This window comes from Trichechus manatus, unplaced genomic scaffold (genome assembly GCF_000243295.1).
Source record: "Trichechus manatus latirostris isolate Lorelei unplaced genomic scaffold, TriManLat1.0 scaffold00066, whole genome shotgun sequence".
Lineage (NCBI taxonomy): Eukaryota > Metazoa > Chordata > Mammalia > Sirenia > Trichechidae > Trichechus > Trichechus manatus.
Window position 1 is genome coordinate 4,456,149 of NW_004444002.1, and position 24,923 is coordinate 4,481,071.

Sequence of the window (24,923 nt, forward strand, 5' to 3'; positions counted from 1 at the left end):
TAAGTATAGCTTAACGACTTATGCAATGTGGGTCTAAAATATTCATATAACATATCTATGTATGCATTATATATCATTTGGGTGGAGAGAATCGGAGTTGAACAGGAATTCTTTATGCAACAAAATTCAAATAACTTACTTGAAGTCATAGAAATCTTGAGAATTTTTTCTCAATTTGCAAGATTAATTCTTGCTGTTCTAAACTTTTTAAAATTTTATTAATTTTATTTTGTTGTTGTTGTTTAGAATATACACAGCAAAACATAAACCAATTCAACAGTTTCTACATGTACCATTTAGTGGCACTGATTGCATTCTTCGAGTTGTGCAAACATTCTCACCTTCTTTTTATGAGTTGTTCCTCCCCCATTAACATAAATTTACTGCCCCCTAAGGTTCCTATCTAATCTTTTGAGTTGTTATTGTCAATTTGATCCCATGTAGATAGTTCTTAGAAGAGCATAACATTCTTTACTAGTTAAGCTAAACTTGTTTGGTTTTAAGAAGACTTCGGGGGATTTTTTTCTTTATTGTACTTTAGATGAAGATTTACAGAACAAACTAGCTTCTCATTAAACAGTTAGTACACATATTGTTTTATGACATTGGTTAACAACCCCATGACATGTCAACACTCTCCCGTCTTGACCTTGGGTTCCCTATTACCAGCTTTCCTGTCCCTTCCTGCCTTCTAGTCCTTGACCTTGGACTATTGTGCCCTATTAGTCTCGTTTTGTTTTATGGGCCTGTCTAATCTTTGGATGAAGGGTGAGCCTCAGCGGTGACTTCATTACTGAGGTAAAAGGGTGTCTGGGGGCCATACTCTCGGGGTTTCTCCAGTCTCTGTCAGGCCAGTAAGTCTGATCTTTTTTTTGTGAGTCAGAATTTTGTTGTACATTTTTCTCCAGCTCTGTCCAGGACCCTCTGTTCTGATCCTGGTCAGGGCGGTCATGGTGGTAGCTGGGCACCATCTAGTTGTACTGGACTCAGTCTGGTGCAGGCCATGGTAGTTATGGTCTATTAGTCCTTTGAACTAATCTTTCCCTTGTGTCTTTAATTTTCTTCATTCTCCCTTACTCCTGAAACGGTGAGACCAGTGGAATATCTTAGATGGTGGCTCACAGGCTTTTAAGACCCAGACGCTACTCACCAAAGTAGAATGTAGAACATTTTCTTTATAACTATGTTATGCCAATTGAGCTAGATGTTCCCTGAGACTGTGGTCTTCACAGCCCTCAGCTTCAGGGGTTATTTTTGGTTTACGGTTTAAAGATTATCTCAGGCCAGTAGTTTCAGGGGTTCATCCAACCTTCATGGCTCCAGGAAGTCTGGACTCCCCTAGAATTTGAAATTCTGTTTGGCATTTTCCCCCTTTTGATCAGGATTCTTCTACAGAATCTTTGCTCAAAATGTTCAGTGATGGTAACTGGGCACCATCTGGTTCTTCTGGTCTCATGGCCAAGGAGGCAGTTGTTCTTAGAGGCGATTAGCCACACATTCCATATCCTCCTCCTATTCCTGACTCTCCTTCTTCCTCTGTTGTTCCAGGCAAATAGAGACCAATTGTTGTGCCTTGGATGGCCCCTTGCCAGCTTTTAAGACCCCAGGCACTACGCATACAGCTAGGAGGTAAAACAGAGGCACTAAACATGTTATCAGGCCAATTAACTGGTTTGTCCCATGAAACCATGACCCTAAACCACGAAACCAAAAAACCAAACCCCATGAGGTTTTTGGTTGGACATAATCAGCTGCTCCTTGGAAACCCTATGGGGGCAGTTCTACTATGTCCTATAGGGTTGCTATGAGTCAGAATAGACTCGATGACAACTGGGTAATCAGCCTCAGCAGCTACTCTTTTTTTTTTGTCATTGTTATAAATACATTTATCACACAACTTTTGCCAATTCAACTTTTTACAGGTGTATGACTTATGACAGCAATTACAATAATTGGCTGAACAACCCTACCTTTAATCAACTCGATATTTCTGTCACTGTTAACCTCCCCCTTTCCCTCCCTTCCGTCCCTGGTAATCACTAATAAACTTTGTTCTCTATACATTTGTCTCTTCTTGTATTTTATATAAGTGAGGTCATACAGTATTTGTCCTTTTGTGATTGAAGTATTTCACTTGGCATGTCTTCCAGATCCATACGTATTGTAGCATGTATCAAGACTTCATTTCTTCTAATGGCTGAGTAGTATTCCACTGCATGTACGTACCACATTTTGTTTATCCATTTATCTGTTGATGAGCATTTAGATTGTTTCCACCTCTTGGCTATTGTGAATATTTTAAACTACTTTAAGCATGCAAAATTCCAAAATTACTAGCCTTCTGTCCAATCCTCTTTTATTATGCTTTCTAGTTGATCTTTATCTATTTCACAAATTCTAATTTTGATTTCCCTACCCAGGCTAAGGAAGTGCTACGTGGCAGGTACTTAGCAAGGTGACTGCCTCTCCTTGAGCCAACAAGATAATCTCTTGAGGCAATACATGTATTTAGTATCCACTACTCATTAGCCCAAAAAATTATCTCTCTTACTCTGTGTCTTAAATCGACAGCATGCTGGAGCTCCAAGAAAAAAAAAAAAAGTATAGTATTTGCCTTTCATTCAAGTGCTTCCTGAGCAACAGGAAGTCACTATGGTTCTGCAAATTAGTTAAATGTGATACTGGGTCATCTTGTCATTTTAGTACTTGTAATTTGGATTGAATTTATACTTTCATTTGTGACAGATAAAAACGCCACTTAATGTAGTGGGGATAAAACTTATGGAACTTATTACACCAAAAGGTGATGTGGAATGAAGTATAAATCTTTTTTAAAGAAGGGTTCTGATAAATGCATGGATGGCAGATTTATAATGAGACTGAAGTTACATCACCATCTTCCAGATCCCTGCTTGGAGGTTCATGGGTAGGGAGGCAAAGTGAATCCTAGCACAGAAACTACCATTATTATCAAAAATGGGTCCAAGAGAGTGAACTGGAAGAAGTAATAAGTATTAAGCATGATACCAAAAGGATTGATAAAAGTCTATAGCATAAAGTATGATGGTTTTTAGCATTTTACGCTGAGTAATTTCTGGAATGTTGTAAGCTAGAATACATTTTAATGAAAATGTGTTTCAACCTAGATATGGCCTCCAGACAGTAATACAAAACAATTAGAAGGGTCAAAACACCATGGAAGAGGGAAATTAGCAAAATAAAGGCAACATTACAGCTATCTTAGACAGGGATTCTTGTGAAATAGACATTCAAAGCTCTGAAAAATGACTTAGATTACTTCGGAAAGAAGGGAAACAAAGGCAGTTCATGTTAGAGTAAATTATATGCTCATTATGCTTACCTCAAGGAGCCCTGGTGGCACAAAGTTTAGGTGCTGGGCTGCTAACTGAAAGGTTGGCAGTTAAGCCTACCCAGCAGCTTCACAGGACAAAGACCTGACATTCTGCTCCCATAAAGATTACAGCCTAGAAAAGTCTATGGGTCAGTTCTCTTCTGTCACATCTGGTCGCTATGAGTCGGAAATCAACTGGACCGCACACAACAGAAATAACAATATGCCTACTTCAGCTCAAACTAATAATCCTAATAAAATCTTGTTCCACTAATAATGATCATTAACCTTTATTTAAATCTACTGAGCAATAGCCTGAGTGTTTTACATGCTTCATCTCATTTAACTATAAAGAAAACTCATAAAGAAGGTATTATTAACACTCCCATTTAATAAATGAGAAAACTGAGGCAAAAAGACATTATTAGAGTTGCTAGTAAGTGACAGAGATGGTTTTTGGTTAGCATACTTATCTACATTTAGTCAAACTTGGTGTGTGGGAACATTGGGTATTTAGATGTATTGGAAGAAAACTTCTCCATTTGTACTCTCTCCAGTAAACAAAAAAATCACAGAAAATCCAAATTCTTAAATTTTCCAAAATTGAAACATGCCACATTCTATTTTCTTTCTTTCCTGCATAGTGAGGTATTTGCATTTTCTTTGTGAGAGGGCAAAATGAACACATTCCGCTCATCTCATTCTATCATTTTCAGCACTTTCTTACTCCACTGTAGTAACGGTCCTAGAATGTGGGGCAATTTGGGCTAGGAGGGAAAAGAAAGCACTAAAATCAACATCACTCAGTTTCAGTGCAGACAACAAGGTGAGGTAGGTCCTTTGCCTTCTTGAGTAGTTTCATCTCTAATTTTGGATCAAAGAACTGGGTTCAATATTCTGTCTCTCCTAAATCTGTATTGTTAATATTCATTCTGGTCAACTTTCTAATGTGGCCTATAGAGTATGTCATGGCAAGGAGATTTCTGGACTTAAATTGTTCCGTCTGTAGAATTGGGACGCTACCAGCATTCCCTGAAGGTGGTATGACTAGCTACTAATTTCATGGCGAAGGAAAAGGATCATCCACATATGAGCTGGAATTGACTCAATGGCAGTGTGTTTTTATTGCGTCTGAGAGCCAGAATCCCCTACTCCCCAACTCATTCAATTCAATAGCCCAACTGACCACTGGCACAATGTATTCCTATGAGTTTCTATTTCCTGTGGGTTTCTATTGCCTTTTGTACAAACTACTGACTGTGGAGAAACTGGATCAAAACATCAAACATTGCCAGAAAGGCTATGTTTGTACCCTTCACAACCACTGATAAAGCACCTTAACCTCGTCTTGATGCCTTGCATATGGTCATCTGTCTTCCTGACTGCTACTTCATATGGCTTATTTGTAAATTCAAGCAAATGTGCTTCTGACAGGCACTGATACATCACTGATGCCAAAATACCAGAGAGCATGAAGAGTAAGGACATATTTTTTGATTCAGGTGGAAAATATCACAGATTTATGGGGAAGTGATGACAATAGCCATTCCATGATATCTTCATATAATCATACCTTTCCATGCCTCCCTTCACCAAATTTTATGACCTCAAAACTTACTCAAAGGAGTTATTCTCTTGCTGACCCAAAAGGTATAGTGGGTAGATGTGGGGATGGGGCCGGTCGGTTGAACTACCCAGCTCTGGCTTTCCACGTGCTGGAATTCCACTGCTTTCCAATGACCACTTACAGAGCCATAATGCACAGAACATCTATTGATGTCCCACTGATTTCGATGTGATTTCCCCTAGTGGATTGAGGGGAACATAGCACACAGCCATTAGTATCTAAAGTTTATGTATAATGGATAATGGAGAAAAATGAAATAGCAGAAAGGGATTTGTACGGGAAACAGAAGCAGTAAATAGTTTCAGTGAAAGTTTTTTCCTTGGGTTATACAGCAACTGCAAAAGGGGGACTGAAGAAAAGCGATGACTCTTTCTTACAGACTCAGCAAGAGTGGAGGGTGAAATGGTCTGATATTTTGAAATATAATGCTTTTTATTGCAACCACAGGAAGGCATTTAAAAATCGTCTTGTATGTTACAGTTTTTATGTGACATCTTTCACCTTAATGCCTATTTATGAATTTTCACTCTACCCTTTCGAGGTGGCACAGATTGGGGAAGTTGAGGAAGCGAGTTTAAGTGATTTCTTCAAAGGCACATAATGTCCAGTTCAGGACAGAACTAGGAACAAAGTTATAATGTTTGCCATTAACATCCCTTCATTTTGAACCCATTCAAACTACCGTGCCAGCATTTAGCCTGATATTTCTGTCTAAAAGATCTCACAATAAATGATTTCAACAGATTTCTTTCACCAATCAATCAATTTTAGTTGAATTTACCACTGTAGTAGATGACTTGATACAGCTAATTTAATTCGTAATTCTATAAGGGAAAAAAAGTTGTCTGGTGGATTTATTTAGTAGACTGAGAAATAAATGAGCTATAAAGTATAGTTCAGTGGGAAAAGGGTGGCGAGGCATAGTATTCAAGAGCATGAAATCTGGAGTCAGGCTGGTTCTGGTTTGAATTCCAAGATCACCACTTCCTAGCGATGTGACCTCTTAATCTCAATGTGACCTCCACATGGCCTCTTAACTTTGCTGTGCCTCAGTGTCCTCATTTATAAAATATATATAATACTGACACAAGGATTGTTGGGAGAATTAAATGATCTAATACAAGTAAAGCACTTAGCGTAATTCATTTTTTTCAACAATCTTATTGAGAAGGCTGCTATATGCCAGGCACTGTTTTAGGTGCTGGGATATAGCTGTGAAAAAACAGTTAATCCAGAGAACTATTTTAAATAATAATTTTAATAGTAAAATAATAATGATAATAATGGTAATAACAATAATAATAATAAACACTTACAAGACACTTACTATGTTTTAAGCACGATTCTAAGTGCTTTAGCTATATTAACTCATTTAATCCTTACAATGACTCTATGATACAGGTACTGTTATTATGCCCATTTTACAGATGAGAAGACAGAGTCCTGAAAAGGTTAAGTAATTTGTTCGAGGTAACATGCCTAATAAGTGACAGAGGTCTAAATAATCCATGCATATAACTAACTATGTTACCTTACTATGATGCCAAACTTATATGTCATTGTTTACCCTATAAAAAGGCAGTCCTTAAAATGACTGAAGCATCCTACTTTCACTTGTGAAATGAATAAATAACCTAATTAAACAAGCCTGAGAGTATATAATAAAATTTTTGATACAGGAGTGGTCAGTATAGTAAATTTAAATAGGAATACACAGTTTAAATAGAGTATACATCTATGAATAAAGAGCTTGATAGTACCTGGATTTGTTTATACCAGGAGTCTTGTCTCTAAAACATTACCTCTATATACAGTAAAAGTTAATTGGTCATAATCCATAAGACAAGAGTTTGTATCATACTCAAATAAGAACATTTTAAAGGGTCTCTATGTATTTAAACTTCCTATATTAATCCTTGCTTTAGATGATTTCAAATTAAAATTATATTTGAATCGCAGTACTTTTTCATCCCCCAACTCCATCCCTTTGGTAATCTTTCTCATACAGATTATTACAAACAAAATAAACACACACATTGTGTTATCCTGAAATGACTGGGATAAAAGACACATTTTTTTTTTGGTATTACAGGGTAATATCATCCACATTTAGTAGAAGCATTATTTAAATGGCGCGATGAAAGCGTAAAACTGATAATCACGTCATCATTACAGGCCATGATCTCATACTGCTGACATTACCAGTGACTTCCCCACAAAATAAATCTGGTTTTATTTACTTACCACCCCCTATACTATAACCCCTATAAAAACTGGTTATGTGAACTTTCTTGTTGTTCACATTTTGGATAAATGGGAATCAACCAGATTTACTTTATTATTCATAATCATGAGAAAGTCTAAATCCCTTTTTATCTACCTTTCAGAATAACATTCACTGTGTCTTAGTGGGTCATCTTGCTTCCATTATGAAATTGAGTTAAACCTGAGAAGAAGTTTATTGGTGACATACCTGGATAGAAATTTTTTGACCACAACATTTTATTCATTCTAGGAAGAGGCTTCCACAAAATACATGTTTCTTAAGTTAATTTACATTTTAGACTGCAGAACCATTCAAGCAAGGAAATTAATGTTCAGTCAAAACAAAATGCCATCTAGAAAAATCAATATAATTTGCTATCAAGTGATGGTGACTTTAATCAGAGTGACTCAAGAACAACAACAACGTTGTTTCTTAAAAGTGGAAAGGGTACCTCATGACTGTTTTCTGCTTTACCTTCCCACACATAGTAACCATACAATTCTGCAGTCATTTACCAAGCAAAAAATAAGAAGACTTTTGTTTTTCTGTTTTCTTTTTTTTTGGCCCCACTGTAAAAACCAGAATTCCTGGTTAGAAATTATGCACTGGATTTTCTGATGGTTTCCACCAGTTAACTACTGCTTTAAGGAAATTGCTACCTGAAAATTCAGCAGCAGTGTTACCGTGTAACTGTAATTTAAGAAGCTATTGTAGATTAGTACTTATGACTTCTAATGAGAAAAACAGGACAACCTTTCAACTGAAAGGAGAATGGTTAACTACAGTAATTGCAATCAATAAGACTCTGTTAGTAGTATAAATATTTCTTCTCAAAGAGCATTCCTTACTCTTCTCTGCAGTATTTAAGGTTAGGAAGTACAAATTAAAAGCTAATTAGAAATCCTTTTGTTACTTATAATACTAAGCCTTGATCCACATTTGTACATCCCCGAGTTGAGAGAACTCCCCCACCCCACAAGCAAAACAAGACTTTGATTAAGAAGAAACTGAAGCAGGGATAAAAGGGGCTTACCAATCACATAGGCCAATAACAGGGCCAAAGTCACTGTGATTGCTGTGGCGCTCAAGGCCGTGCACTTCCAGTTGCAGCATCTGTAAGGTTTGTTGAAGGTAAAGGCAGGTCTAGAAAAGGTGCTTCGAGGAAGTGGCCTGGGAGGGGGTGAGTACACGGTGTTGGACGTCAAAGGGTAGTTCTGGCTGGCTGCACTGAAGATAGCAGAGGAACCAGATCCATGTTTGAACAGGAAATGCCTATGAAAAGGAAACAAAAGTTTGGGCTATAAAAACCAAATCCAGTTGTTACCAAAACACAAATTCCATTAATATCAAACAGTTATGCTATGACAAAGCTCAGATGAAGTGGGAGGGGCTGGTTGAAATTTTCATGTAATAAGGGTTAACTCTAAGTGCTTTGGTGGGCTCCCTCTCGTTTTCTCATTTAGACATTTAAGGAGAAAGAAAGGGGTTGTCGTCGTTATCTAGCACCGCTATAACAGAAATACCACAAGTGGATGGCTTTAACAAACAGAAATTTATTCTCCCACAGTCTAGGAGGCTACAAGTCCAAATTCAGGGTGTCAGCTCCTGGGGAAGGATTTCTCCCTCTGTCAGTTCTTGGGGAAGGTCCTTGTCATCTTACCCTGGTCAAGGAGCTTCTCAGTGCAGGGACCCCGGGTCTGCTTTCTTGGTGGTAGGAGGTTCCCCTGTCTCTCTGCTAGCTTCTCTCTTTTATATCTCAAAAGAGATTGACTTAATACACAATCTAATCTTGTAGATTGAGTCCTGCCTCATTAATTTAACTGCCTTTAATCCTGCCTCACTAACATCATAGAGGTAGGATTTACAACACATAGGATAATCACATAAGATGACAAAATGGTGGACAACCACACAATACTGGGGATCATGGCCTAACCAAGCTGACACACATTTTATGGGGCAACAGTTCAATCCATAACAGGGGTCTTGTGCTCCCTAACTTGCTGGCTAGTGAGTTTCTCAATCTCTGAGTGTTAACATTCCATATTTGATATTATTTACTATACTGCTGTCTTTCTTTAAATAAGATCCTTAAGAGTTGATTCAAAACCAGAGACATCTCACTGTGCATTTTGACAGTTAGAATGTCCTAGAAACCAGTATTTGAGACTTTCCTCACTATGGAATTTTAGATACTAGCTTTTGCAATTATACTTTCTCTAATACTTTATTATAAAAACTGTCAAACATACAGCTAAATTGAGAGAATTTTACAATAAACACCCTTATACTCACCACCTAGATTCTACAATTAACATTTGACTATACTCACTTTATCATATATATATCCATCTATCCTTCTCTCCATTCATCAGTCTGTCTTATTTTTTAAGCATTTCAAAGTAAGTCGCATACATCAGTACACTTCCCTTCACATATTTCAACTTGCATATTATTAACTAGAGTTCAATATGTTCTTATGGATTTTTCAAAATATAAAATGTACACATGAAAAAATGCACAGATTTTAAGTGTACCTTTGCTGAGATTTGACAACTGCAATCACCTGTGCAATCCAAACCCTTATCAAGATACAGAACATTCCCATCCCTCCCAGAGAAGTTCCCTCCTGCCCCTTCTAAGTAAATCTTTACCCCCAGTCCCCAGAGGCAACCACCATTTTGATTTTTCATTTCCACTGTAGGTTAGTTTTGTCTGTTCTAGAACTTCATACAAGTAGAGCCATGCTGTCATGTTTGAATTACTATACAACGATTACGGAATGCTCATGACTACTGCAATCTGGACCTTTCATAAACGGGAGTGAGTTATTCACATGGAAGGAGTTGCCAAATAAATGAAAGTGTGTTTTTGTGCATAAATTTTACACTTATTGAGAGCTAAGTGCCACATGTTGGGTTAAACACTCATTATCTCATTTAGTTTTCAATCATATGAAATAAAACCCAAAATCCGTTGTCATGGGATCAATTCCTACTTATAGTGACCCTATAAAAAAATAAAACCAAACCCGTTGCCATTGAGTTGATTCCGACTCTATAGGACAGAGTAGAACTGCCTCATAGGATTTCCAAGGAGTGGCTGGTGGATTCGAACTGCCGACCTTTTGGTTAGCAGCCAAGCTCTTAACAACTTCGCCACCAGGGCTCCTATAGTGACCCTATAGGCTATATTATATCCTCATTTTACACTTCTGTTGTACATAGGGCTTCTATGAGTCGGAACCAATTAGACGGCACCTAACAACAACAACATCAAAAGACTTTAAATGTGTATATTCTTTGATCTAATAATTATGCCTATAGAAATTTATCCTTAGAAAATTATGTGTATGACAATGTATACAAGAAGTCCTTCATTGTAGTATTATTTATAATAGAAAAAAACTCTCAATGCCTAATAATAGGTATTTGGTTAGGTATATTATTTTACAAATACATAGTACAATACTATAAAAACATCGTAAATTATGTTGTAAAAGAATACGTATTCACTAGGAAAAGTGTTTACAGCTACTACCAATTGAAAAAAGGCAGGGTTCAAAACAGTATGGGCAATAAGCTACAATTTTTAAATGAACAAATATATATTCAAGCAAAAACAATAATTTTCATTACCTTTGGATGGTAAGAGTATGTTTTGAAGTTATCTGCCTTGAGCTTGTATTGCTTTTGTAACTAGGGTTGAAAACATTGAAGGTGGTGGTGGAAAAAGTGCACTGGATAGCACCAACCACAGGAACAGTTGCTTCCACTTATATGAATATGATGCTAGAATTTACTGAGCACCTAGAAGGGTCAGGCACCAAGCTAGGCACTTTATATGCATTATTTTGATCCTTATATGTCAGTGAGGTTGATACTATTATCCTCATCTTACAGATGATGAAACAGACTAGAAGAGGTTTAGTAGGAGTAGAATGTTAATAATAGTAGTCATCATCATCATAGGTAACATTCATTAAGTGCTTATTTGTGCCAGGCATTGTTCTAAATACTTCACAAATATTACATCATGTAATCTTCGCAACAACCCTGTTACTGTCAGTGTCTCCACTTTACAGGTGAGAACACAGAAGCACAGAGAGGTTAAGTAATTTGTCCATGGTCCCAGAGCTAGTAATTGGTGAAGCTGAGTTTCAAACCCTGGCATTCAGGGTACAGAGCCATTGCTCTTAACTACTACCCTACTATATACTATACTAGGGTTATGCAACTAGTAGACTTGTTAAGATTTGAATCCAGGTCTGTTTAGGTACAAAATAAGTATGTATTTTGTTGAGTTTGACATGTGAATGACGTTGAATTGAACCACACTTTTACCCTGTGCCCTTTGGGACCTATAACAAAAATGCGACAATGATAGTTAGAGAATCACAGAGTTGGAAGGGACTTCAGAAATGATTTAATAGTCCAACCTCATTTTGCAGTTAGGAAAACTGAAGCCCAGAGAACAAGAATGGCTTACCCAAAAGTAGCATAACTAGTTAATGGCATAGTTGAAATTGGAATTGGGGTCTTCCAAAATAGTGTATTTCCATTGCCCCATGCCACTTGCTGACCACATTTCTTCACCAGATTAGCACCAGATTCTAACCACCTGGGCTGAACACATACAATCTGTTTAAACAGCACTACATATGTCACATGTTCTTATACTAATAAGTTTTAAAAACTGTCTTAACTAGTTTGGATGAATGGGGAAACATTATAAAGAAACTACCCTTTAGATGATGAGAATTTAAAGGAGCTATTGCTGCTTCTGAGAGCACCTAATTTACTCCCAGAACAGAGAAACGGTATACAGTAGTAATAAGAATAAATATATTTTATTGAATAAGTGATTCAGAGCTTTGCACTCTCTCCATTTGATTGCAGTTCCTCATTAGGCCCTGAAATAAACTCCTCCATGTCATAAGGCTCTGGATTTCTTCCTTAATGTCTGGTTAACAGTTCTAGTCTGCATTTCACCCTTTGGCCACCTAATTTACAGCAAAAAGTGTAATACTTTACAGGCAACATAGCAGAGTAGCCTCCTCACCTTCCCACCTCCCCATCTTCCCACCTCCCCACCGCTGCCCCGTGGTTACTCTGAAGGTGATAAATGTCACTTACATATAACTGATCCTATACAACACTCTGATATATTCCTACAGTAGAAAGAAAAACCCAGCAATATGGGGCTATTTTACTTAATGTTTGCAGATAAAATCTTTAATCCTTTGCATATTTATGAAGGAGAACAATTGGATTTTTGAGACAATGTAAGTGGCCCAATATGTTGGATATTGATTTGGTTTGGTATATCATTAAGAGGTAGAAGAAAGACAATGAAAGACAGAAAATTGTTGGCTATTATGATGGCAGTTACAAGCAATAATCAATATCCCTGAGTACTGTAATTTCATCCTGATATACACCAAAGGATTTTCAAATGCAGTTTCATAAGGAAAGTATTACAGCATAATGAATAAATTCAACAGTCGCAGCAGAGCAACATTTAAACTAATTCATATTTGAGTGGAATCCAAATCACAGTCCTCGGTGAGGGTAGATAATCAAATGAGTTCATATACTATGGCTCCTGTTTTCTTATTAACGAGCTCAGATTAAGATTCTCTGCTGATGTGCATCATGAAAAACAGCAATGAAAATACTGTGTATTGTCATAGGCTTTGCAGTCCATTGTTGGAAATCGAAACTAGTGCCTAAATGTGTTTTCATAGTCCCTGAAAAAAGTCGGAGCATAAAGACAAACGCACAGTGCTAGACTTCAGCTATGTGCTCAAAAAATCAGATCATCTGTCTAAGCCCACTGCTCTTCCCTAGGGACCTGAGGATATACTAAAATGTTGCTATCAATTTCATACAATTGGGTTTTTTTCCACAGAGCAAATGATAAAAATGCAGTTCAAGAGTTTATGTGTAAGTAGCACTCTCCTTTGCATCTGTTTTAATATTCAAGTTCACATTTAAAAAGGAAAAGCAAGGTATTGCTAAAAGGAAATGGGCATATAAGGAAATTGAAAAAAAAAAATAGCTTCAAGACTGATGAGACCCAGTGGTGGTAAATGGGAATATAATAAATGCTCCTGTAAGGATTTTAAAATTGTCTATAAAAAAGGAGAAAATGTCCTCTCTCTTTTTAAGCTCCTCATATTACATAATTCTAAGAGTATCTGTTAACACTAAATAATGTGATTTAATGTGACACTTAAAATTCTATAGGAAATAGGCAAGAAATCTACAGCTTTCTAACAACAGATGCATAAATAACCAATGAATTTCTTCTTTTACATCCTGTAAGCATTCTTCAGAGATGCATGTCTCAGTTTGTATTCCCTTAGCCATAAGCATTTGACTCATTTTTATACTCAGAAGAAAGAACTGAACTTACTTCCAGTAGAAGCTGAGGTTGAGTTAAACAAAAAAAAAAAAAGAAGAAGATGAAGACAATTACGACAAAAAGGACCAAATCACATTGAACAGGATAGTGGAATTTAGGTATTTGTTCTTATGTTTCCAAAAATAACAGATTAAAAAAAAAATGCCATCCTGGGTCAGTCCCATTTTCTTCTCTAATGAAAATACTTAGTGTTGTTTTGCAGAAATAAATGGTTACTTGCCATGATACCACCCTCAACATCTCTAAATCAAAAGAAAACGAAAAAAACCAAACCCACTGCCCTTGAGTTGATCCCAACTCCTAGCGACGCTATAAGACAGTAGAACTGCCCTATAGGGTTTCCAAGGCTGTAATCTTTACAGTATCTTTAACAGAGCAGACCACCACATCTTTCTCCCGTAGAGCAGCTGGTGGGTTCTAATCGCCAACCTTTTGGTTAGCAGCTGAATACTTTAATCATTGTGCTACCAGGGCTCCCAACATCTCAAGTTTTCTCTAAAGAATCCATTTTTGACACTCCCATATTTATGCAAACTCTTTTTGAACCTGGAGTCCTTAGATGCTGCAACTGGTTAAGAAAAGCCTGGTGACCTACTTAGGAAAAATTAGCCATTGAAAACCGTATGGAACACACTTTTCCTCTGACACACATGAGGTCATCATGAGTCAGAGTTGACTCGACAGCAACTTTTTTTTTTTTTAAACCTAACGGCAATATTAGCTTAGAGAACCTACTGGGGTGACACCCTGTACTCCTATACTAACAGCTGCATAAAGTAGGATTTCATTTTATTTGTCCTAGGGTTCTTCGATGCAAATTTTAAGCTACCACAGTCCACGTGCTCCCTCCTCACCCTTGTATGCCAAGCGTTTACAAAAAGGCGACACCCTCTCCATGCCTTTCACAATTTTTGAGAGGTTTTGAAAAAAGAGTTTCAGCATATGCCTTAATGTTTCTAGACTTAAGTATTAGCTCTACGATCTGTTCTGAAATGGAAGTACTCTAGGGTTTAGATTGGTACGCTTATGATTTTGCAAATGGGGTAGTTAACAGCTAATGGTAGAGCTCTTATTAAAAATGTTTGTTTCTATGGCTATTATGTCTTCTCCTCCTTTAATCAGAAGCAATATCTGCCCTACCTCTTTACTGCCTCTGGATTGTAAATTCCTTGAAGGCAGGAACCAAGTCTTAATTTCTAGGTACGTTGTCTCGTACTTCAAAGGTACTCAATGAATATATATTGATTTGTATGATGCCTTTGCTTCTTCTAAAAGGCTCTTGATTCACTGTGCAGAAAGAATGAAGCTTAGGGACTCTAAAGTGTTTTACTTGTCCGCAAATATCTCTTGGTTTATTGACTAAAAGGACAACTTTAAGCTTTCATTTCATTTTCACATAACCGAAAATAAACAAATAAATCAAAGAGATAATTAATTCACATTTCATTTATTTTTTGATGCATTTTGATACTAAAAGAATTACTTTAGCAAAATAATAGAAATAATTTAATACTAATTACTGTTAATGATAATGGAAATGGCAGTGACCATTTACGGAACATCTATGCGCCAGACACTCTGCTAACATACTTCATGTTTTCTTCTCACTGAATCCTCAAAATAACCTTACAAGATAGATTGATTATATTATCCCCATTTCATACACAAGGAAACTGAGGCCCAGATCTTAAGGTTAAATAAATTGCCCAATGTCACACAACTGATAAGTGATAAGCGTTGCTATTCACCTTCACTACTGCTTATTACTAGAACGTAAACTACATGAGGGTAAGAATGTCTGTCTGTCTTATTCCGTGCTGTATCTTCGGCATCTAGAATGGTGCCTGACACAACAGGTGTTCAATAAATATTTTTGAATCCATGGGTGAATAATAAAACCCACTTACCTAACTACCGTGCACATATCAGCTCACGACAGCACTCACAATGTTAACCATTAAGGTAATAAAACATTCTTAACTTACCTGATTATCTGACATTTCTCCTTTAAAAATGAATATATGTATAAGACTAATATTCCATTGAGTATGTTTTTATGGAAATATTTCTTTCAATTCTCAAAATTACAGAAATGACAAAATGATATTAAGAAAGTACATACTTATCATGAAAGCGAGGTAATTGTCATGTCTGTTCATTAGAATGTGGGAGACAGCAGAACATTTTTTCATACTTTAGTGCATCAAACTTTCCTATATACACTAAACGTTTCTATAGCAGAAAATTTAGAGATGAGTTGCATTCAGGAGTGCTGGCATAGACACATAAATACTAGAGAAAGAAAATATTACCTATTCCATAATGTTTGATCAAGCTGCTTTAGTAGACCGCAAAAGTAAATTAAAACAAATAATCATGCCCTACTTCATAATAACGTCTTTTCAAGTCGGCCTCTCATTCTGCTTTCTCCACGTTAGATCCATGCTATGTAGATCTAAATTTAATTTAAAACCTGATATTAAAGAAATCTATGCCAATTGAAGGGTAAATATAAAATTAATTTTTTTATTAACACAAATGTTCCTGTATTAAAAGGCTTAGTCTAATATAAAAAAAATTACTTAGATAAGTAAGCTTACAATATTTTCATTCTTTTTATATTTAGAAACACTTTATGTCCTGAGATATGATGAAGAAGCAATAATCCTTTCATACAAGAAAGCAATTGGAAAACTATTGCAAGGTGACATTTTCAATTCTCTTATGATTTTAAACATCTCCACGAATGAATGTGGGGTATCATGTCATTCTTTTCTGGAGTTTATTCCACAACTGGGACTATTTAAAATGGGAACAAACATACCACCCAAGCAAAATTTGTGATCACATGTTTAAAATTAACACAGATCCCAAATTTTCTGGGGCTTGTTTTTTAATTTCTTCATTTTGTAAATAAATTCAATTATATTTCCCTTTGCAAAAGCTGAAAGTCAGGTCCCAATTCTACTTCCTGAGCAAAGTGCTGATTTCGTAGATTTGGTCTTCACTGGGTACTTGGCTTATTCTTTCTTTTTAAACAAGCAGGCAGTGGGAAGCGTATTATATACTTTGATTGCCTTTTTATTCATCCTCATTTTCCACACATATGTATTTTCCTAACTTATTTTATGAGCCAGTTGACATGGTATACTTTTCTGTATCATTTGTTTTTATTGAATTGTAATCTACATTAGCAAGGGCATCTCACTTTAAAGAAAGAATGTTTTCAAATTAATTGCAAAGAAGTATAGGGACAGGACCTAAGAGTTTCACACTAAACTCAGGTTGAAATCTAGACTGTCATTCTAGTGCAATTTTTGAATGATGTTGATCAATATTTGCCTTTTATCAACTTCAGTTACTTTGACAGTCTTGCTAATGTGTACATCAAAGGCAAGATTGCTTTATAATGTTATATAACAACATAAGAAATACCATTCAAATCAGTCCCCTAACCTATCCAACATAATATTTATCTAAGGGAAAAGCTGGCAAAGGCTGTAGTTGTCCTCCAAAATATCAGTCTCAAAAATGTGGCCTGAGGCAGAGACTGCTCGGCCCTCACCAACATCCGTGTTCTCCTTTCTCCCTGGGCACACGGACTATCTTTCCCAGCCACCGTTTCCATGAGATATGGTCATGTGACTTACTTCTGGCTAAAGAAATGTGAGCAGAAGTGATGCTTGCCACTTCTGGGATCGATCCCTAAAAACTTCCCACCCATGATTTTTCTTCTCTTTCTCCATCCACTGGCTAGAAGAGAGCAGATCCAAAGGTGGAAAGAGCCTAGTAACTGATTCCATGGAATATTATGCAGCCATAGAAAATACAAAGTATTTGTAACAACATAAGTATATTAGACATGCTGTTCATTGTCTCTCAGCCCAAAGCCCTGGAAAGGATATCCCTACCCATGTACAACATGACACTTCCCCACTGTCCACCGCCCTCAGCCATAGTTAGTTGAACCAGAGTTGGATAGTAAACCTCCCAGGCAAGTGTTTTCTCTCTGTCAGAAATCTTCAAGGTCATGTTGAGTCAGAGTTACAGTTAAAAGATAATGAGGGAACAGAGAAATAAATCCCACCTAGAGTGAAGCCTGAGAATGGAGCATATGTTCAAAGAGAATCAGAGATGATATATCATGAGACTCCAGAAAAAAACAGAGCAATGGAAAAAGTTCCATCTCGCATTAAGCCAGGTTGTACTTACTGTCATTTCATTTCCCTGTGAGATTCTCTTATATTTTTTCAAACCTTCTTTCTGCTTGGTTTAGTTTTAGAAGTTTTGCGTTCCTAGCAATCAGATAACTTCTAAGGTAATAAGCAATTTTCATTGTTGGGTAAAAAAACAAAAAAACCCACAAAAAAACCCAGAACGCATATATATAGTACAACCACAACCATGTGTGTCTACCTCACACACAAAAACAAAAACGATCCAACCTCAACCCCAAATTCCCACTCCACAGAGATCTGATCTAGAGGAAAATATGGAAATCTTAATAGTAATTATTGTTGGGTGATGGAATTTGGAGTTATTTTTCTTTGTGAATTTGTGTATTTGTTTCTATTTTTCAATGAACATCTACTTTTATACAATTCTTGATTACCTGGACACTGCATTCCTCTCAGCCTCACTCCTGCTATTGTCTCCAATTCCCCCTACATTCTGGCCATCTTATGTCATGTGTGGTTTCCCAAAGGTGCCATATTCTTTCAGGCCTCTGTGTCCTTGTAAGCTTCTTAGCAAAAAAAAAAAAAAAAAAAAAAGAAGAGCTATGAAATGCCCAAGGTTGGCGCAGGTCTAAGGTAAAGGCCAGAGAGAGTGAATGAAGAAAGACTGTAGGGAGAGTGAAAAGCGTAGAAGAAGAGAAAGGAATAGAATAAAAGAGGAAATTTGATACATCAATAGACTATATAAATAAATGATAGCTAGCTAGCTAGATTTGGCTATATATGCAAGGGTAGAGGATCGTTTGCTAGTTACTTCAGGGGTCACTATGGTCTCCATTGCTATAGCTCTGATCTAAATAGTCTGCCACGATATACTGTATTTTTACAACTTTTTGCATTCCCAGAAAACAAGTCAATTAAATATACATACAGACTTTTATATATTCAATGTGTCAAAAATATATTCCTTTCACTGAAGACTCTCACACAGAAATGCAGGATATGACAAATTAATTGAAGATAAAATTATATGAGGAGTTATCATTGTATTAAAAGGAAAGCAATGGGGAAGGGGGGGCTTACAGGTAAATGGATGTTTGCCATCCCAATTACACTATAGACTGCAGAATTATCTAAACCCTCGACCAAAGGCCTCAGAATAAAGGAATTGGAATATGGAACATGGGAAGGGAAAAAAGAAACTGCAAGAGTCTCAAGAGGAGGTTGAGTAAAGTGAGCTAGTGCGGGAACAATAGATTTTGCCTCACCAGTAATAGGACTAGGCTGGGAAACACTGATTTAAAAGAGTGATTCTCAACTGTGGGTGAATTTGGCCCCCAGAAGACATTTGGTAATGCCTGGAGATATTTTTGGTTTTCACAGTGGGGGTGGGTGCTACTGACATCTTGTGGGTAGAGGTCAAGGATGCTGCTCAACATCCTACAATCCTACAATGCACAGGACAGCTCCCCTCCCTCACCAATGCAGACACACACACACACACAAACACACACCAAAGAATTATTTCAGTCCCAAACATCAATATTGCCAAGGTTGAGAAACTGTGGTCTAAACCCACTCATCTGATTGGAACAAGCAGCTTTAAAGTACTCAACAGCCCTTTGGAAGGGAATCTGTCACTTTTAAAAGATTTTCCAGATAAAGACTTTTTTTGCCAGGCACTCATGATCTTACCTTCTTCCCCAAGCTCGCAGCTGTTCCTGCCTGTTTGCACTTGGGATTGTTCTATTATTCAAATACCCTGAACCCTAGGGCCAACTCACTCATAATTGCTTCAAACATTTGCCCTTGCTGACCAAACAAGGAAATCTTTGTTAAGATATGGAAAATAGAAAACATTCTTTACTTTCAATTTTTAAAATTGCTTTTTAAATTGTACCCCTCATGAACCTGTCATGAGGCATAAATTCAAAACCTGAACTACTGATTAAAACATGCAGAATATATAACAATCACAGCAACTGAAACATTAACTCCCCTCAGGTTAGGCCACCTAAGAAACAGTCAAATTCAGCTTTGTGCTGTGCTCTAAAGCTCAGTAACTACAATCCCACTTGAGCACAAGAGAATTTGTGGAAACCAGGCCTTCCTTTCATTGAAATGTTCTCTCCCTGGTTTCCTGCCGTGCGGATTTGAGAGTGCAAAGAAGAAACACATCGGTTCACTTTAATTATTCAGAGACAGCACAGGGAGATAAACAAGGTAAGGTCAACTTCAAGAGTACAGTGATTTCATGGACCCCTTTGGCCTCTAAATATACATCTATATTTGGCAAATATAACATTAAATCTGAACTGATTTTCTGTATGTATTATTGGCAATATGTAGAAGAAAATCATGCATTTACATGATCCAGTAGAGAAATAGCTCGTTGAAACACTCAAACAAGATTATATATTTTTTTATTTCAATAAAAAACATAAAAGGAAGTTAGATTTATTTCATAATTAGACAGAGCATGACAATATTAAAGACGGTATTGAAATTTTATTGCAGTTTCACAGTATGACCCAAGGCAGGGTAGATTTCTGTATAAGGTATTGCATCTTGAATTCTGTCTCTAGGAAGGGTTTTGTTCTTAAATTCACTTATTTAAACAGGCTTTTATTGAGCACTTATTGTGTATTAGGCACAGAGAATCATAGACTAGTTGGCATTGGCCTAAGATTGCCTACTTGCTTGCCATTATTGCTACCCCTTGATAAGGTAGTGGAGTGTCTTCCTCATTTCCTCCTGGCTATTGGAAAGTCCAAAGGAATCATGGCTGTTCAATTTAAATTTATCTCACTTGTTTGGGGACCTCACCTAGAATTAGTAAACTTGCAATTAATTAGACTCCAACTAACTGGAAAGCTCAATTGAGCAGGATTCTTTCAGCGGAGGAGCAAATGACAAGAAGGCAAGCTGCAGAATGACAGAGAGTGTAAAGTCAGAAAGGACCTCAAATATCATTTAGCTTCATTCCCTCATCTGATTGTTGAGGGAAATTAGGCGAGAAGAAGATTTTTTTCAAGGTTACATAGCTATTCAGTGGCAGAACTAGACTTGGACTCAAGACTTCTAACTAAGTCTAGTGTTTTTTCAGCTACTCATAGGAGGTCACCCCAAATTTGTAAAGGATATCCTGGGACCATGAGTCGTTTTGCTCACTCTACAATATCCTCTACATCTAGAGCTCTGTACAATCAAAACTCAAGTTCAAAATGACAACACTGACATACTGTAAGATTTTCAATTACAAAAGATTAAATTATGATCATTTGGATTAAAATGGAAAGTAGATTCATATTGAAGGATGATTTTCAACAGGAATGGCAATTTTAAAAAAGTTCTATTTAACCTTAAGCTAACCACAAAATCCAATTAACCAGAACCTCCAGTTTTCTGGGCATTTAGACTCATCAAGATTTTAATAGGTATAGAATAAAAACTAGATGATGTCTCCAGGCAGGGAGATTTGACTGAACCATAAATACTCACCGAAAGACAAAAAGAGATGACTTGGGATTCTTATATGCCAGAGACAAATTGTATAGAGCAAAGAGTACTGGACTGGTTGTATGGAGAATTGCATTCTGGCTCCAACACCAACTGCAGCACAGATACTTTATTAAAATTTCCAAGGGCCCAGTTTCTGTGTCTTTAAATTGGGCATGATTTCTGCTATGTTTACTTCCCAGGGTTATTTAGATTTTAAAATGAGATATTGAATGACAGTATTTTGGGTAAAGGAAAATTATACATACACATTTACATATGAACACATGCCCACGTGTGCACACACACGAATACAAGCACACGTATACAATATGTCATCTAAAATCTGAATCTTATGAATTTGACAAAGAAAGAGTATTTAGCTACAAGTGCATCTACTAAAAAGCAACCTGCCATGTTCCCAGAAAATTATCTAAGTTAACGATACTATTCAGTATGGTAAATGACAGCATTTGAAAGATTAGACTGTCATAGATTAAAAACACAATTATTTTAGTTGAAAGGTGAGGGAAAAAGAAGATTGTGAATATTTTATTTCAGAACAAAATCAATTTACTTAGGAGGCTAATATTATGCCACAAAGGGAAGTAATCAATGATATCTGTGTTTTTATGTCGCACTTGATATTTTGATAGGTAAACTGGAAACAGTCATAAATTAGCATCTATGTTGTCATTGCAAGCTCTGTGCATACATATGTCACTATTAAGCATCTGCATCAGTAATAAGGGGCTGCCTGGTGTTCTGTGTATGCCAGATGGAGACAGGGAGTCAGAGTTATAATCTTGGCTTGGCCAATGATAGCTGCCTGCCCTTGGGAATATGACTTATATTTGAAAGCCAACTCTAAATAAGAGCGAGAGGCTATCATAACACACATGCTGTGAGAATAGCAAAGGTAAACTTCTTACACCTATTATTGTTAGTTGCCATCGAGTTGACTTCCACTCATGGCAACCTTATGTAACAGAACAAAACATTGCCTGGGCGTGCACTATATCTTCATCATCACTGGCATGTTTGAGTCCATCGTTGCAGCCACTGTGTATTTTGAGTAGCTCGTGGGGCTCATCTTCCAGCACTACATGGGACAATATTATGTTGTGATCCATAAGGTTTCCGTTGACTGATTTTCAGAGGTAGATAACCAGGCCTTTCTTCCTAGTCTGTCTTAGTCTGGAAGCTACATTGAAACCTGTTCATTATGGGTGACCCTGATAGTATTTGAAATATTGGTGGCATAGCTTCCAGCATTACAGAAACATGCAAGCTACCACAAACTGACAGACGGGTGGTGGCTTGCAACTAAGGGAGTTTTATTCCCCAAAGGTGTTGTCATCACCAGCTGTATGCCCCGGTAGGGGTCTGGCAACCTGAGAAGCCTGTACTGCTGTGTGGGATAATGCTGTGTTTTCTTCTGCGTTGTGTGACCATGCCTGCAAGTTTCTATATTATTTACCATTAAGGAAACTTGATCTCTAATTTGTTCTGTTGGTTTCTTTCTGTTTTAAAATCACTATCCTGGTGACTACTATGTACCTCCTCACTGAATATATTTCCTTCTTTTTTTTTTTTGGTAACTCCTTCCAATCTATATGAAAGTTTTGCCCTGATTCAGCTTCCTCTCAATCTACTATCCTATTTCAAGAGTAGTCTACCTTCTGCTTCTGTTTTCTTATCTCTTATCAATTCTTCAAACCCACTGCAGTTTAGCTTCATCTCACCACTGTACTAAAATTGCCTTCTTAAAAGTCCAGAAGTCTGTAATTGATGGAGCCAATGGTCTCGTCTCATCGGCATTCTATTTGACTCCTCTGCAGCATTTGAAAATCATGATTACCATCTCCTTGAAATTTTCTCTTATCGTTTCTCTTCTCCTCAATCACCTAAGCTGGCTTTTCTTCCTGTATGGACTCCTAAGATGTAGGTGTTCCCCATGGTTTGGTTTACGATCTTCTTTTCTTCTCGCGCTAAACTTCCTGTATAGGTTTTCCAAGATTTCCTCTGTCATTCACAGAAGTTCAGTTATTATGTCTACTTATCAAACTCTTAACTATCCATGTCCAGCATGAGCTCTGGAATCAGACAGACCTGGGTTTGAACTGGCTTAAATACATTCCAACTGGTGATCTTGGTGCATATTGTTCAATTTCTGTAAGCCTAAGCATTAAAAACTATCAACTGGAATAAATGTGATAATGGCTTGGCACAGTGCTTGGCACATAGAAAGTACTTAGTAAGAGGTAGGAGAAAAATGTTTTCTCTCTTTCTATCTCTCTTGGGTTCCAGATCCATATTTTTTAAACTATTTATTAGACATTGGATATTTCCAGCTGAATGTCCTTTGTTCAGCTGCTCTGTCTGCCTATCCATGCATCCATCACACAAACATTTGTGGAACAGTGTAGGCCAAGCACTGAGGAATCAAAGTTAAAAAAAAAAAAAAAAAGGCATACGTGAGCCTTTACTCAAGTTGCAATGGGGAATAAAGGCAATAAAAGATTTCGAGTGAAAATATACAATGGAAAAAGGTCTTGACAGACATACGTCCAAGGGTGCTATGAGACCATTGATAAGGAATAGCTCTATAAAATTTGGAGTGAGGAGATGAAGGCAAGAAAGGAAGACTCCTTTGACTCCTCCCCCTTCTCCCATATCACATCTAGCCAGATCCTAAGTTCTATAATATTATTAACCTTAATAAGATTAAGGTTATAGGGCAGAGTCTGTCTCTCTCACTAGAATTAAAGATCCATAAGGGCAGGGGTTTTGTCTGTTTTGTTTTGTGCTGTAGCCTCAGCAACTAGAAAAGTGCCTGGCACGTGGCAGACAATAAATATTTGCTGAAATTTATCTGTGCTGAAATTCATGATAGTACTTACAATGAACTGTTTTATATTTTAAGAATTTGCATTATACAGTCTCTTATACCCTCAGATATCACACCAAAAAATTAACAGAATGGAGAAGCAGATGTTACTGTTTATTTCCTTATCTGTTCGCCAAAGGGGGCAATTCTTTTTGAGTTTTCCTGTTCTTTAAATGGAACACTCAGTACAACGCTTTCACAATTCTTTCAGAAAGTATTTCAAAGTCCTCAGTACTTAACCTTATGTTATCTTTTGTTTTTAAAGCCACAAACATTTTTATGTTGTGGAATTAATAAAGAGCCAGCTGGATTCTCCTAAAGGGAGATATTTGGTAGCATAGCTTTGATACACACACACCTGTAGAAAGTAAGAATAATTGACAGAGAAATCATTTTCTGCTACTTCAAATATATTTCATACTTTCAGTAAAATATGAGACAAGTGTCTATTAACTTGACATGGTAATGAAAATATGTATTATGATTAACTGGATAAGTAACTTTGTAGTCAATGAAGTTGTTAAGAACTAGTTTTCTCTCTTGATCAAAACCAGATATTTCTGTTTTAAATATACAATCAGGGATGGGGAAGTGGATAAATATATGGTGAGGGAGGGTAAAGAGGTGGGTATAGAGACTCTTCTAAAATTTAATTTTTGTTTACTATACTTATATATCGGGGCCCCGGT

The 24,923-nt window shown here is 36.9% G+C and overlaps 1 protein-coding gene across 3 annotated transcripts in view; it reads right to left on the reverse strand.

The window, feature by feature from the left end:
* TENM1 (teneurin transmembrane protein 1) overlaps nucleotides 1-24,923 on the reverse strand; it is a 609,234-nt gene that overhangs the window by 324,131 nt on the left and 260,180 nt on the right. For all 3 annotated transcript variants that reach the window (XM_004379594.2, XM_012556473.2, XM_004379593.2), the window contains exon 5: nucleotides 8,279-8,517. In XM_004379594.2, the coding sequence (XP_004379651.1) occupies nucleotides 8,279-8,517 (239 nt within the window). The remainder of the gene's footprint in view (nucleotides 1-8,278; nucleotides 8,518-24,923) is intronic.